At 37.4% G+C, this 14,232-nt stretch overlaps 1 protein-coding gene across 10 annotated transcripts in view; it reads left to right on the forward strand.

The window, feature by feature from the left end:
• RAPGEF6 (Rap guanine nucleotide exchange factor 6) overlaps positions 1-14,232 on the forward strand; it is a 187,576-nt gene that overhangs the window by 160,045 nt on the left and 13,299 nt on the right. For 7 of the 10 annotated variants that reach the window (XM_019422082.2, XM_019422091.2, XM_019422086.2 and 4 more), the window contains 5 exons: positions 2,396-2,519; positions 4,788-4,811; positions 8,071-8,291; positions 10,467-10,658; positions 13,114-13,248. In XM_019422082.2, the coding sequence (XP_019277627.1) occupies positions 2,396-2,519; positions 4,788-4,811; positions 8,071-8,291; positions 10,467-10,658; positions 13,114-13,248 (696 nt within the window). The remainder of the gene's footprint in view (positions 1-2,395; positions 2,520-4,787; positions 4,812-8,070; positions 8,292-10,466; positions 10,659-13,113; positions 13,249-14,232) is intronic. The other 3 variants (XM_019422096.2, XM_019422087.2, XM_019422088.2) reach the window with 1 other exon arrangement.

Genomic DNA, 14,232 nt, shown 5'->3' on the forward strand with positions numbered 1-14,232 from the left:
TTTTCTACATCTTTGCACATATCCAGCTTAAAGTCTTTGTCTAATAACTCCATCCTTTGTGGGTCCTTTTCTGTTGTCTTTGTCTCCTGTTTTCATTTGTCATCTCTTCTCCTGACGTCTCTAGTTACTTCTGATCAAATGGATGTTGTGTATAAAAGATGACAGAAATAATTTGAGGTTTCAGATGATGTTCCATTCCTCCAGAAAGAAATAAAACTTGCTTTTGCCAGGCAGCTAGGTAAGCTAGCAGTCCAAGATCACCTTAATCCATTTTTACATTTTTAAGATATTTTAACACTGAACTTTTATCTTGGTCACAACTAGTTCATCGTAGTCCCAGGATAGCCCTTCAGGATCCCAACCCAAAGCACTGGAGGTTTACCAGGACCTAAGGTGTTTTCCTCTAACCTAAGAAGTCAGGGTGTCACTACTTAGTTTTTTAAGCTCATCATCCCCTTTTCTGAATCAGTAGATGCCTCTAGGGTCAGGCACTGGGAAGTGGTAAACCTTTCCCAGATCTTTCATTCTTCTTCCAAACCTTCACTTCCTTGATAGCCTTTTATTGCCTTAAAATACTTGTTTTTTCTATTTTTGCTCAAATTTTCTAATTATTCTCAGCAGGAGGGTTGTTCTAATTAGTCTTAATGCTTCCTCTCTATCACTCCTTTTTCATAAGGAAATACTCTGATAGGCTTCAAATATATTTTTCTGACTTGTTCCCTCAAGAGATGTTTATGTGACTTGGAAGTTTTTGTTTTTGTTTTTGTTTTTGTTTTAATGTTTATTTATTTTTGAGACAGCATGAGTGAGGGAGGGGCAGAGAGAGAGGGAGACACAGAATCCAAAACAGGCTCTAGGCTCTGAGCTTTCAGTGCAGAGCCCCATGCAGGGCTTGAACCCACGAACAGTGAGATCATGACTTCAGCCAAAGTCAGACGCTCCACCAACTGAGCCACCCAGGTGCCCCTAGTGACTTGGAAGTATTTTTGGTGATTATTTTGTTACTAGCTCACATGTTGAGACCCTGAACAACTCATATGTTCATTGTATAGATGCTCTTTACCATGAGAAAGCAGACCCCACTCTATGTTTCAGATGCATTAGGTTCTCAGACTTGCCATTGGGAACTTAGAGTTCCACAGAGGCATCTCACAGGCTACCAGAGTAGATAAATGGGGTCACAGAAACTATAAAAGGCAGGTGTGAAAAAGAAACACTACTATAGACCATCACATTGCCTTTTAAACATACAATTTTTACCTTGTAGTCTGAACTTGGTAAGCCATCAGACGGGCTAAGTCTGATCTCATAGCTATCCTCTTCAAAGAAAAGTAGATCATTTTGAAAGTTGTGTGAATTTTTCCTCAGAGCCCTACTGATTAGAACAAATAAAAGTTATGGAACTTAAGAGCTAGCACAAATGTAAATGCAGATTTCGGAAAGAAAAGATGAATGGCAGACCAGAAAGTGTTTACTCTATGAGCCAGTCAGCTTAATTTAACTAATAATTGCCATTTGGGAAAACAGATCTACTCTTACTTAATCCCCCACTAGAACCCTCCCTTTTTAAAAGCAGTCAGAGGTTTTCATGGTATATATTCCATTTGTTAAATGTTGACAATTCATTTAACACTTTTTTTAAGTATTTTATTTTTATTTTTTTTCTTGATTTTGTCTGACCTATGCATTATTTCAAAAGGTATTGTTCAGTTTTCAAACTTTGGGAGATTTTATAATGTTTCTGAGTTTATTCATTTATTTTGAGAGGGACAGAGAGAAAGCACAAGCAGGGGAGGGGCAGAGAGAGAGAGAAGAGAGGGAGAGAGCTGACTCTGTACTGAGAACAGAGAGCCTGATGAGGGGCTCAAACTCAAAAACTGTGAGATCATGACCTGAGCCAAAGTGAGACACATAACTGACTGAGCCAGCTAGGCACCCCTTAAAAGATTTTAAACCAAAGAAAACTTACTGGGTTAATTAAGCCCATAGGTCACTCTTTGTGACCTCTGGCTAAAGCCTAGGTTTTCAAGTGCTATACCCTGCTGTCCAAAAGAGCAGATACAGGTACCTGATAGAGTGGGCTGAGCATCTAGACATTAAGATTTCAGGAGCCACACATTTTATAGATGTGCCTTTAACATCGTGAAATTGGTTTAGAAGCTATGTAGCTTATCAACTTCCAGTACTTGTAATCACTCCCATAGGAATAGAATTCCTCCTAGTTAGCTCATTCCCTGGGAGCATAGTTGAACCATATATGCTTTTATCGGTTCAAAACAGAAGTGGCAGTTTCATAAAGACGGTTCTGATTTGTGCCCCCAGAATAACTTGACTTTTCCTACCTTCATATGGGCATTTTAATTTTGAAAATGAAAAAGTTGGTTTTATTCCGTAGGGAATGACTCCAAAGTAGATGGTTTAGTGAATTTTGAGAAGCTAAGAATGATTGCCAAGGAAATCCGTCAAGTTGTTCGAATGACTTCTGCTAACATGGACCCAGCGATGATGTTTCGACAGAGGTATGGCATTGAAGTCTGTAGAAGTGTTACAGTGGCATCAAGTGATACAGTAATAATATTTATCATTTATTAGCCATCTCCCATTTGCTGTGCACTGTATGTCAGTCTCCAGTAATCATTTACCACAGCAACCCTTTAAAGGTAGGTGGTATGGGTTTCTTTGTACCTATGAAAAAGTGACGCTCAGAGCATTTAGGTAATATGCCCAGAATTATGTAACTTGCTGAGATTTGAGCCCTGGTTCTGTATTACTTTTTGGAGTATGTGGATAATTCTATCTTGTTATGTTAAATAACTGACTTAAATATTAGTCTGCACATGCCTTTTATTTTTACTAAATGTTTTTAAAGTTCTGTTTCTATTAAAATCATACTTTATTTTTTTTAAATATATTAGTTTTCTCAAGCCATAGTACTACTGTTTATTTGTATGCAAGTTCTTTAGCAGAATTTAGAAAGTGCAAATGTAAGCATGTTCTATCATTAATAAAAATGGAAAATGTTATTTGTAGTCCATATTAACCTGATCTTCTAAGAATGAATGCTTTTTAAAATTCAGTTTTAATGTAATAACAGAGACTTTCTCAAACTCAGTAAAACTTAGAGAAAGTGTGTTGTCAAACCCTTCTTAGTAATTTCTAAAATTTTCAGAGTAAATAGATATTAGCGTTCTAATTTAGGGGACTTACTTTCTTCCAGGCCTATGTGTATAACTTCAGTGTATAAGGCTTTTGAAAATGAAATAGGCACAAAGATAGGCACGGTTCCTCTGGCTAAAAAAAAAAAATACAGTCCAGTAAGGAAACAAAAACACTTGTTTCTTTAAAAATCGAAGGTGGAATTTTTGTAATCAAACAGTACCAGTATGTGTCAGTATAGGTGTTTTCTTCTATTTTACTTAGATTACTGTTCAGGAGTCTTTGTTTTTGTAAGTAGTTGATTTGATAGTTGGCTCTAGTGTAGAGATCCTCAGAGAACAGACGAAGGGGGCTGTGACTCTCTTCGCTACCCATCCCGCTCCGCCCTTAGGAATCCAACATGTAAGGAGACATGTCGTTGCTCAGTAGTATGGAAGCAGAAAACAGTAAGAACCAGGGACCAAAGCAAACCTGGAGGAAGGTTTGTTGTTTGTTTGTTTGTTTTTTAAGTTTTTGCCTTTGTTGCTTGTTTCTGTACAGTGGCCCCACTACTGCCTGTTGTCTTACGTGGACCTCCATTTTCTCATATATGTTAGCACCCTCCTTCCCAAAAACAATGGATTTGTGCCCCTACAGACCAGTAAATAACATACTAAGTACCAGCTATGCTTCAAAAATGAACAAAGGAGGAAAAACCTAAGGAGGAATTTAATAAACTTGGCCATTTTCTGGGGCATGACCTGGGCTAAGTAGACTACAAGATAGGAGAAAATAAAACATTCATAATTAGATTGGACAAATTGAATTGGACTGAACTTTTCCTGAATCAGTTTTCTTTTTTAACCAGTACTTAAATGCACTTTTTCTTTAAGCAAGTAGTTATCCATTTTTGTGGTGTATATTATATAATGTGGAAAAAGTAACCTCTTTCATTCTAACAGTAATCTTACAGAAAACAGTTTGCTGATAGAAAAGCAGAGTCTTGGGCCACCTGCAGCACATGGACTCTGGCGAGGGGCAAAAAATAAAATCAAAAGCAATCTTTATTCAGTCCATTTGTAGTATAAGGATATGCAGTATCCTATTCTGATATTATACTTTTACTTAAATTTTAAGTTGACCTCTTGGTCAAAATTTCTTTTAAAGTACATTGTTGGAGAAATTTCTGCCCTGAGAAATGACATTATAAATCTTTATGTTCCTTGTAACTTCATCTTGTCACTGAAAGGAGTGCTCAAAATCCTTTCAAAAAATGTTCAAAAATTCTCTTCCTTAATTTAAGGTTTACATCCCTTAAAAACTCTAAATTCAAAATTTATAATAAGTATTTTTTTTCTTAAGTTGCTTATTAACATAAGCCTATGGTGTGAATTAGATATTAGAAATATAATTAGCCTTACAGCATATTTTAAAGAATATTGTGGGTTTGTTGGCTTCCGGTACACATCCTAATTCATTTTACCCCCTCTGCATTCCATTAAAGTCATTTTACTGTTAAGCTGCCATTTTTTCTTAGTAAAATTTTTCTGTTCTATTCTGTCTCCATAGTTTCTCTGACTCTCAACTGTTGTCTTTTTTCTGTGCTTTCCTATTCAAACCCATGCGTCAATGTTTGTGGCTCTTGCTTACAGGAAGAAGAGGTGGCGGAGTCTGGGGTAAGTGTAGAGATGAATGCACCTGAACCAGAGGTTGTGCAACTCTTAACACGTACTGCATCCTTTTCGTTAATGCACGCGGATGAACTAGCATGCGTCCTGTTAACCCTGTCAACCTACGCTCCTCACAAATGCCTTTTGCTAACAAGGTGAAAATAGTGATAGAAGTAGCTTTTTTTTCCCCATGGACTTTTCCATTGTTGGTGTCCCATAAGTCCCTTGTAGATTTTAATTTAGTAGGGTCAGTTAAAAGAGGATGATAGTAAATATTTGTTGTGTGCTTGTTATGTGCCATATATTGTTCTAAGCACTTTATAAGAATTATTTAATTCTCCATGCACCCTGTGAGATAAATACCGGTATTCTTATGGTGCACGTGGGGAAGATACACTTGTCTCAATTAAAGCTCACAAATGGTAGTTCATACTTAGGTAGTCTCACTCCAGAGTCCATGCCATTTCCTTTTTCTCAAATCCCTTATTGTGGGGGATTCTACTAATACCATGTGACATAAACAATATTCATTGAATTTTATTTTAAACTTGTACCATTTTAAGTAAGAGACTCCTTTCTCTCTGTTTAAACTGTGATATAGTCAAGGGTGCCTGGACAGCTCAGTGTGTGGAGCATTGGTCTTGGGGTCATAAGTTGAAGCCACACATTGGGGGCAGAATTTACTTAAAAAAAAAACTATAATATAATCTGAAACTGCCACCTTTTGCTGTTCAGGTATGTTCAGATCTCTCCTTATACATAGATATCTCTTATTTAGAACCCTAGAATGTTTAGGACCTTATAAATCACCTATGTATCCTTTCATTTTTAGATGAAGAAAGACAGTTTTTGTGAATGAAGGGATTGCATATGAAGGATTTTTGTTATTTTAAGACTAGAGTGAATCATGAAGTCAGATGCTTTAATTACACACAAAAAGGATTTTTTTTTTGTGAGCCACTTACTTGAACTTGAGTCTTGTCTTATTTGTGATCCTGTTTTCTGTTGAATTTTGGTGAACTTGAATTTCCTTCTACATTCTTCCTTCCCTGTGTTTTTCTCATGTGTTTCCTTCCGTATTATACATTTATGTCTTGTTCTTTTCTGGTTCTTTTCACTGAAAATAGAAATTGATTTCTGGCATTACTGTTATGAAGAAAAATACTTGATCAGCACATTCTAGTAGGAATTTGGGTTGTTGAATGACTTAGGTTAACACATTCATTGTTTGTTCAGTTTTAGGGTTGCACTGTATGATACTTGCAGACAGTAGGCATTTTTGTTATTTCATAGCGTTCTTCTGTTTTGGAACTAGTTTAGAAGGCATTTTATTGTCATTTATTACAATGTTCCTAGAATTTTGTATCCTAGATTTGTGGACTTTTTTTTTTTTTTTTTTTTGTATCAGTAAAGGTAAAATTACTAAAACTTTTGTATTAAAATTCGTTCCTAAATGTTGGCACTTGATTTTAATGCATATATTTGAATCTAAGACATCATCGATTGTTAGACACACCATTATTTTACGTACCACTAAGAAAAAATCACTTAAGTGCCTTCTTACCACTGAAAATGTTTTACTTTATGCTTATTTAAAAGAGCTCTTATGTAAACTTAGATAGGTATTTTTATCACATAACACCCTTTTACATTCATTAAAAGAAAAATGTGAGCACATTAAATTGGTTTATTTAGATCTCTGTCAAACTCACTCATATTTAGAATATGAATCTTCTGAGTTACTAGTTTCTGGGTGTTTTTCTCTGCACGGTATTTTCTTTTGTGCCATCAACCGTATTGGTAATGAAGTATTTCTTAAAACAACCCATTAAAGAAGTAAAAGCTGCTGGTGCTGGGCTCCTAGCTTGGCTTTGCATATATTTAGAGCTGTCCTCTTTTTGACAGCTGCTCTGAGAATATTGTTGAACATGTCACATCCACTACCTTCTTAAAATCATTTGGTTACTGGAGATTAAAAGAGTAATTCACTAATGTTGTTGGATTTTCTTCCCAACCATTCTTCAAGTTTTGAAGTTTCTGTGTGTACAAGTAGTGACAACCATGTCACAGATTCTCCCTGACCAGCAGCAATCAAAAGTTGCTTTCGAATGTATAAGACACATCTTAATTCAAAGATATTAAAATTGTGAAAGAAAAAAATACTGTGACACTTGTACAACTTTTGTTTTGCTTAATTTACAATGAACACATTAGGGTTTTATTGTCGGTTTTAAATAGTATGTGAGCACTGCAGAACAAATTGTTCTTTGTGATCTGTGTATTTAGAATATTTTAGGGTAAATATGAGGCTCGTTTAGATAACCCATAGATAACTTTATTATTTTGGAGTGAGAACTGCATTTAGAATAAAAATCATTTAAGAACTTCGTGTTTCTAGCCTCATTAGAAAGGACAAATAGCATTGCTTTTCCTGTTTTCCATTGGTTCCAGATGTGGCCATTATAGAATGAGGTTTGCCACAAAGAGGTTGGGTGAAGCTATAGTTTTTTGAACTGTGGTTATTTCTACCCAGCTTGCAATTCATCGCAGAGGCATTGCAAAGAAAGTTCCCAAGTCCCAGATCCTCAGTCCAGAACCACATATTGCCTAACAATTCCAAGTGTGAGTGGGAGATTGAGCTTTCTCTTGTACTTCTGGTCTCTGACTATACGGAATTGAGTATAAATGCCTATTTTTCTTTTCGGTTGTTCTCTTTGAATTTTGGCCAAAACACTTAGTGGTAAAATTGGTTAGCTTTCTAAGAGTGGCCTGCTGTAGAGAGGAATGGTGATGGCTATGGCATGTCCAAAGAAGCAGCACAGATAAGCAAAGCTCCTGTAGAAACTCCCTTGCTCAAGAATCCTGGTATAGAGATCTGGCTAAGGATGGACTTGTTGTGACTCAGACTTTTGCCATATTTTCAGAGTTTGGATGGCCTCTTGGGGCTGCTGTTTACTTGTCACAGCTGTGCCATGGATTGCATAGGCACAAACACAGATTTCATGGAATTTGTTGCTGGGGCACGGGGTTGGAGGGAGGAGGAGAAATTATTATCTTACTCTTTTGAATTCTGCACTTTGCCGAATCTTAAAACTTAGAACATAGCCATGTGTGCCATATTACTTTGCATTAATGCTCTTCATCTTTTAACTCATTTGCATCAGCATGCAGTAGCATTAACAGAACAAAATCCTTTTAATCTTCAATCTGCCATGTGTAGTTCTCATCTTTACTGTCCCTCATTGTGATATCCATCATCCTACAGGTCATTGAGTCAAGGCAGCACAAACTCTAACATGCTAGATGTTCAAGGAGGTGCTCACAAGAAAAGGGCACGCCGCAGCTCTCTGCTCAACGCCAAGAAGCTATACGAGGATGCCCAAATGGCAAGAAAAGTGAAGCAGTATCTTTCCAGTCTGGATGTGGACACAGATGAGGAAAAGTTTCAGATGATGTCATTGCAGTGGGAGCCTGCCTATGGTACCTGTAAGTACAAGTTTTCACTTAATGTGTTGTTAAATAGTACAACAAAATAGACATTATATCTTTACAGTTAAGCTTAAGTCCAGTGAAAATTAACTTTCTCTGAAAAAGGTTTCTGACATCCCAAGCATCAAATGATCTCTTATCTGGATACTGAATTCCATCCGTTCCTAATTGCCATGTGTAGGAAACTGAGGGTTGAAGAATTCTTTAAAAAGCATTAGAGGGGAGGCTGGGTGGCTCAGTCAGTTAAGCATCTGACTTCAGCTGAGGTCATGATCTCATCATAGTTTGTGAGTTCAAGCCCTGCGTCGGGCTCTGCCCTAACAGCTTGGAGCTTGGAGCCTGCTTCAGATTCTGTCTCCCTTTCTCTCTGCCCCTTCCCTACTTGTGTTCTCTCTTTCTCTCTCAAAAATAAATAAATAAACATTTTTAAAAAATTATTAGAAAGTTGGGGCCCCTAGGTAGCTTGTTTGGTTGAATGTCCAACTTTGGATCCTCTGTCTCCTTCTCTCTGCCCGTCCCCTTCTTGCTCACGCATGCGCGCGCACACACACACACTCTGCCTCTCACAGAAATAAATAAACGTTTAAAAAAATCATTAGAAAGTCTTCTTATAAAAACTGGAACATTATAGAGGAGCCCTTCAGTTTGAGGACATTTTTATCTTCATCCCTAAATACAGAGTAAAACTAAGTGAACTTTTATCTTCGTTAAATTTCATAGATATTTGCCAACTAGGAAATGGAAGACATTTAATTGAAAGCCTTATAAATAATAGGTGTTAGTAAGGTGAACTAAGAAAAGTGAGGCACATTCTCATATTGTTAAAATACTGGAATTATGTGGGGGAAAAAGGAGAGCCTATTCTCAAAATTTTTTAATTACACATAGGCTTCCCCCACCATTTGTAAGTAGAACATTCCTATGAAACATTCTGTAGACCAAAATGACATAAAGGGAAGAAGCAGTTACCATTAATTTCTATGGAAAAAAATTTGAGTGTTCCCAGATCCAAAAAAATAACCTCTGTTAGGCTTTTCTGATACTTTAGGACACGTCTTACTAACAGATGCACAGAATAAATCTAGATAGAGCACACAGGCTCACAGACACAATTTAAAATTATGGCAGTTTAGGGGCGCCTGGGTGGCTCAGTTGGTTAGGCGTCCGACTTCAGCTCAGGTCATGATCTCACAGTTGGTAAGTTCAAGCCCTGCGTCACGCTCTGTGCTGACAGCTCAGAGCCTGGAGCCTGCTTCAGATTCTGTGTCTCCCTCTCTCTCTGACCCTCCCCCACTCACACTGTCTCTCTCTCTCAAGAATAAATAAACATTAAAAAAAAATTTTTTTTTTTAAGTGGCAGTTTGATACTGAGGTGCTGAGTGTAGTTTCTGGGAAAGTAGCTTGTTGGTTCTCTTCTCACTGCTTCTTACATTGTCTCTGTAAGCAAGAATCCTCTTTGAATTTATTTGGGCTGTTTGGGCTAATTTCTAATGTAGGTATTTCGTAAAAGCAAAATGGAGTAATACAACTTGTGAAAGCCGAGAATACCCATATGAACAACATAGGGTATATGTGTCTGGGTCAAGGAAATCATGAGTTGTAAAAGCAGAAATCAAAAATGGTAAATTACACTATATTGTAACAATCAAAAAAGATTAAGTTGTAAGTGGCTGTTATTTTACACAGTGGATGTTATTTTACACATATATATGATTAAATGTTATGCCAATAAAAATTCCAATAGGATACTTAGAACTTGATAAACTGCTGATAGAATAAAATTGGAGAAGGAAACTGGTATGATCCGATTTTCATGTTGGAAGAGGCACTCTGCCGTTCTGTAGAGAGTGGCTTGAAGTCATAGACTAGAATTGATCCAATCAGGGAAGTATTTCAGTAGTGTAGATGAGAAGATGTAAACTTGGCTGTCACTGTTATGGTGGAAAGGGGACCATTTAAGTTAATGGGTTCAGAATGTATGGAGGAAGCAACTTAATTCTACAGACATTTTAGAAGTCATGTTTCATAATACATGAAATTATTTTTAGGAAGATTAATCTGTTGTATTTTTTCTGTTAAAAATAGAAGGTTTTAATGCAGTCATTATTGTCACTAGTGATAACCTTGCCTAAAAAAGTACACAATTACATAATTCTTACTCTGTTCTATTAGTGACTAAGAATTTCAATGAGAAAAGATCGGCCAAGTCATCAGAAATGTCTCCAGTGCCTATGAGATCAGCGGGCCAAACAGCTAAAGCACATTTGCATCAGCCTCACAGAGTGAGCCAGGCACTCCAAGTGCCAGCTGTTAATTTGCACCCCATCAGGAAGAAGGGACAAGCAAAAGACCCCGCCACATTATGTGAGTATTCACACTTATTGCATTGATTTAATTAAAATTTCCAGGGGAGTTAGAATGAAAAATAATTACAAATATAAATGCTCAGAAGATCAGCTAGTATAGTTCACATAATTTAATCGTCATTCATGAATTGAAAGATGTTTGTTTGCCTCTAGGTATTTGATAACAGCATAAATATCTTAAATGCTGATAATTGGAATTCCTGTAGTCCTAGCAACAGAAAACTTAGAGCAATATGCCTAGGTACCAAGCGTTTGCTGCTTTCAGAGGTGCATTTGAACACTTACCTAACGCACCTGCAACCTATGAGAATGAGGTTGCTTATTCTAAAAATGTATATTGTTTTTACATTCATGATCACTTCTCAAAAACCTAGTGAGGAGACAAGAAAAGATTGTAAGGTTTATAAAGTATAGACCATTCTTTATCCCTCCTCTGCTAGGCCGTGTAGAAAAGAAGCTACATTTAGTTTGGTTCCTAACAGCGCTTAACCCATGCATTATACATTTAGGACATATTTAGTAGAACTTTGTGAATTTTATTTGATTTTGTTTTGAGATCCAAAGTTGAATAAGAAGTGCCCCCCACTCCTTGCCTTTGCCAGATTTTCATTTTGGTACTATAGACCCACAAACCGGTAACAAATATAATATGTTTGCTTTTATGCCTAGAGTATGTATGTTCAGAGCATATAAAAAAACAAAAAATGAGAAGTTTCTGGAGCACACAGAGCTAAGTATAAAGTGGAACTTGAGAGCAGGCTTTGTGGAGATAACACCTAAGCAGAGTTTTAAGGGTTGATCAAGAGGGAGGTAATGAGGCAAAGACTGCAGAGAAATTGCTTCAAGCAAAGAGAAAGCATGGTATCTGCAAGGAGCTACTGGCAGTTTGCTGCCTCTGAGTGTAGAGCTGCAGAAAGAGTGCTGAGAGACAATAATAATTAAAGCTACCACCTACAGAGTACCGCCTGAGTGCCAGACACAGTTCTGAGTGCTTTATGCTTTACTAAGTTCATTACGTTCATTTAATCTTCATAATAACCCTATAAGATAAGCAATACTCTTGTTTTGGAGAGTAAACAAAGAAGGTCTCAGTAACTTACACACTGCCAGTGTGTGATGGAGGTGGGAGTTGATTCCAGGCTAACTGGCTCTAAAGTCCTTTTTTTCAACCATCATATTAAACAGCCTCCCAGGATGACAAGAAGTGAAGTCCTGGGCATGCTGAAATTTTAATATGGCATGCCAAAGGACAGTTGTCCGTGGGTAGCTGTTGCAGACATTTCAGTAGGGAAAGGTTATGGTCCACTTTATATTGGAGAAGAACTAGAGTAGGGAGGGCAGTGAGACTGCAGATAGACAGTCCAAAAGGCGGGCTGATAGAACAATTCACTGGACGTTGCTCAGAGCCCGAGCTAGTGTGATGGTTGGGGAGATGAGGAAATAATTGGGTACAAAATTGATGAAATCAGTCAATATGCTGGTCAAGTGAGAAATAGGAGAGGTGTAGGTCTGGCTTCTTACTCGGATGTCATCACCCAAGAGGCAGTATTAACTCTAAGTAGCCCTCTTTTTGCTTGTTGTAATATGGCTGTTATTTATGTGATAAATGTATTCATATTAAAAAAGCACTTAATTAAGAGTAGTGTGAGTATACCGTGATTTAAATTTCTGCATTGTTAAAAAGGGCCGCTTGTTACTATGACAAATGCCCATCAAAGTTGGGCTTACTTTACTGATTACAATAGTGTAGATAGCTCTTTAACTTTTCTTAGAGAAGATCTATAATATAAAAATGTCAGTATCGTGAAACCATTGCTAAGTTTGACCTATGCTAAACAGGAACGTCTATTCAACAAGAGTAAAGATAGAACTTTGCAGCATGTTTCCAGTGGGCTCCATACTATTTTTCTATAAATTCATGATTCTTTCTGTTGTCTACTTTTCTCCTGTAGTGTGAATTTAGTCCTATTGAAAAGGGCTGGACTGGCAGCCCGGCAGCCTCTTCCATATGCCCACAGGTAGTGACAGTGCCAGCATCCCTACACTGCCCCGGCCACGTGCCTCGCCGTGACTTGGAGAGGCCACCTCTAGAGGGGAGAGAAGAGTTGGAATCCATACCTTCCCTATTAAGACTTCCAACAAATGTGTCAATTGTGGGGGCTGGGACACTATACTCAGACCATTAAATCGGTTTCCCTTACGCCACAAAACAGACAACAAAGAACTGTTATAATGTGGTTTGTGCTGACTAGCTGAATTGGAACCAGTAACCTAGAGGTGAGAATCTCTGTATGCTATTACCCAGTCATTTAGTCCCTGTTTGTCATTTACACATTTCAGTTGACTACACTAGCCATTGTGCATCATGGCTTTAGTTACGTAGCGGATTAGGCACCTTACAGATATTTTCATTGTGAAGTGATGCTTACTTGCTTCTTGGGTTTTATTTTCAGGTACAAATTTACCTCAGAAAGTTTTAGGGACAACTGAAGAAATAATTGGTAAGAAACATCCAGAAGATACGATCTCTGTGGCATCATCCTTACATTCTAGTCCTCCTGCATCTCCTCAAGGCTCTCCTCGCAAAGGTAAGACGTAACAGTTTAAGCTAGTTGTTCTTACACCAAGCAACACTTTGTGACACGTAATTTGCTTTTTCCATCTCTAGTGATAATAGAAAGTGAAGAAACATGTACCTCCTGATACTTTTTGAACTTTCGTGTTTTAGTTTGAATTATTCAGATGCTCTCCAGGTGTTATGCCTTATATAAGCTAGGACTTCTGTATTCAGAGTGGACATGCATAGATAAGAATGAAGGCAGAAGTCACAGTCACTTCATTCTTTGCAGATTCTTGGTGGTGTTATTCAAATTTCCAATTTTTTAAACATTTCTGTGGAGTATTTTAAAATACGAATTTCTACAATAAATTGGTTTTAACCAGCTACAAAATTCGGGGGAAAAAAGCATATTTAGGTTGATATGTTCTTTTTTTAGTAATGGAATATTACTACCTTTTTAGTAATGAGGATTTAAAATAACTTACAGCCCTGTGGATTTTACATCACACTTAAAGAGAACCTCTTGATGTAAAATGCCTGAAATCAGTCTTGTTCATTGACCTACATTTTCGTAATTCACAGTGAAGCTTTTTTTGTCTTGAGTAGACTGGGTAGTGTGTATGCAAATGCAATTTCACGTTAGCTGCACGTGTAGTATTTTAAATGGTGTGTGTATTTCTTACACTGGATGCTCCACACTCTTTTTGTATTTTGGTAAAAAAGTCTCCTTAGTTCTGGCATCATCTTCCTGGATGTAAAAGAATCACATGTTTAAATAATCACAGTACAAGAGGGCACATGGGGTTGGGGAAGAAAACCTTATGAATTCTAGCAGGAATGAAAAGCTTCCAGAGCTTTCCCCCGCTCCCATGTTCTAAGTTTGATCCCACTTCTGCGAGCTCTTTTTTTATTATTTGCCATATTTGTGGCAGCGATATGGTAAGTGATGTCAGACCAGAGCTTGAATTCTAACTCTGTTCCCCACTATAGCTGCATTACTAAGCCCAGGTAA

Source organism: Panthera pardus, unplaced genomic scaffold (assembly GCF_024362965.1).
Source record: "Panthera pardus isolate Hobbes unplaced genomic scaffold, ASM2436296v1 HiC_scaffold_2, whole genome shotgun sequence".
Taxonomy (NCBI): domain Eukaryota; kingdom Metazoa; phylum Chordata; class Mammalia; order Carnivora; family Felidae; genus Panthera; species Panthera pardus.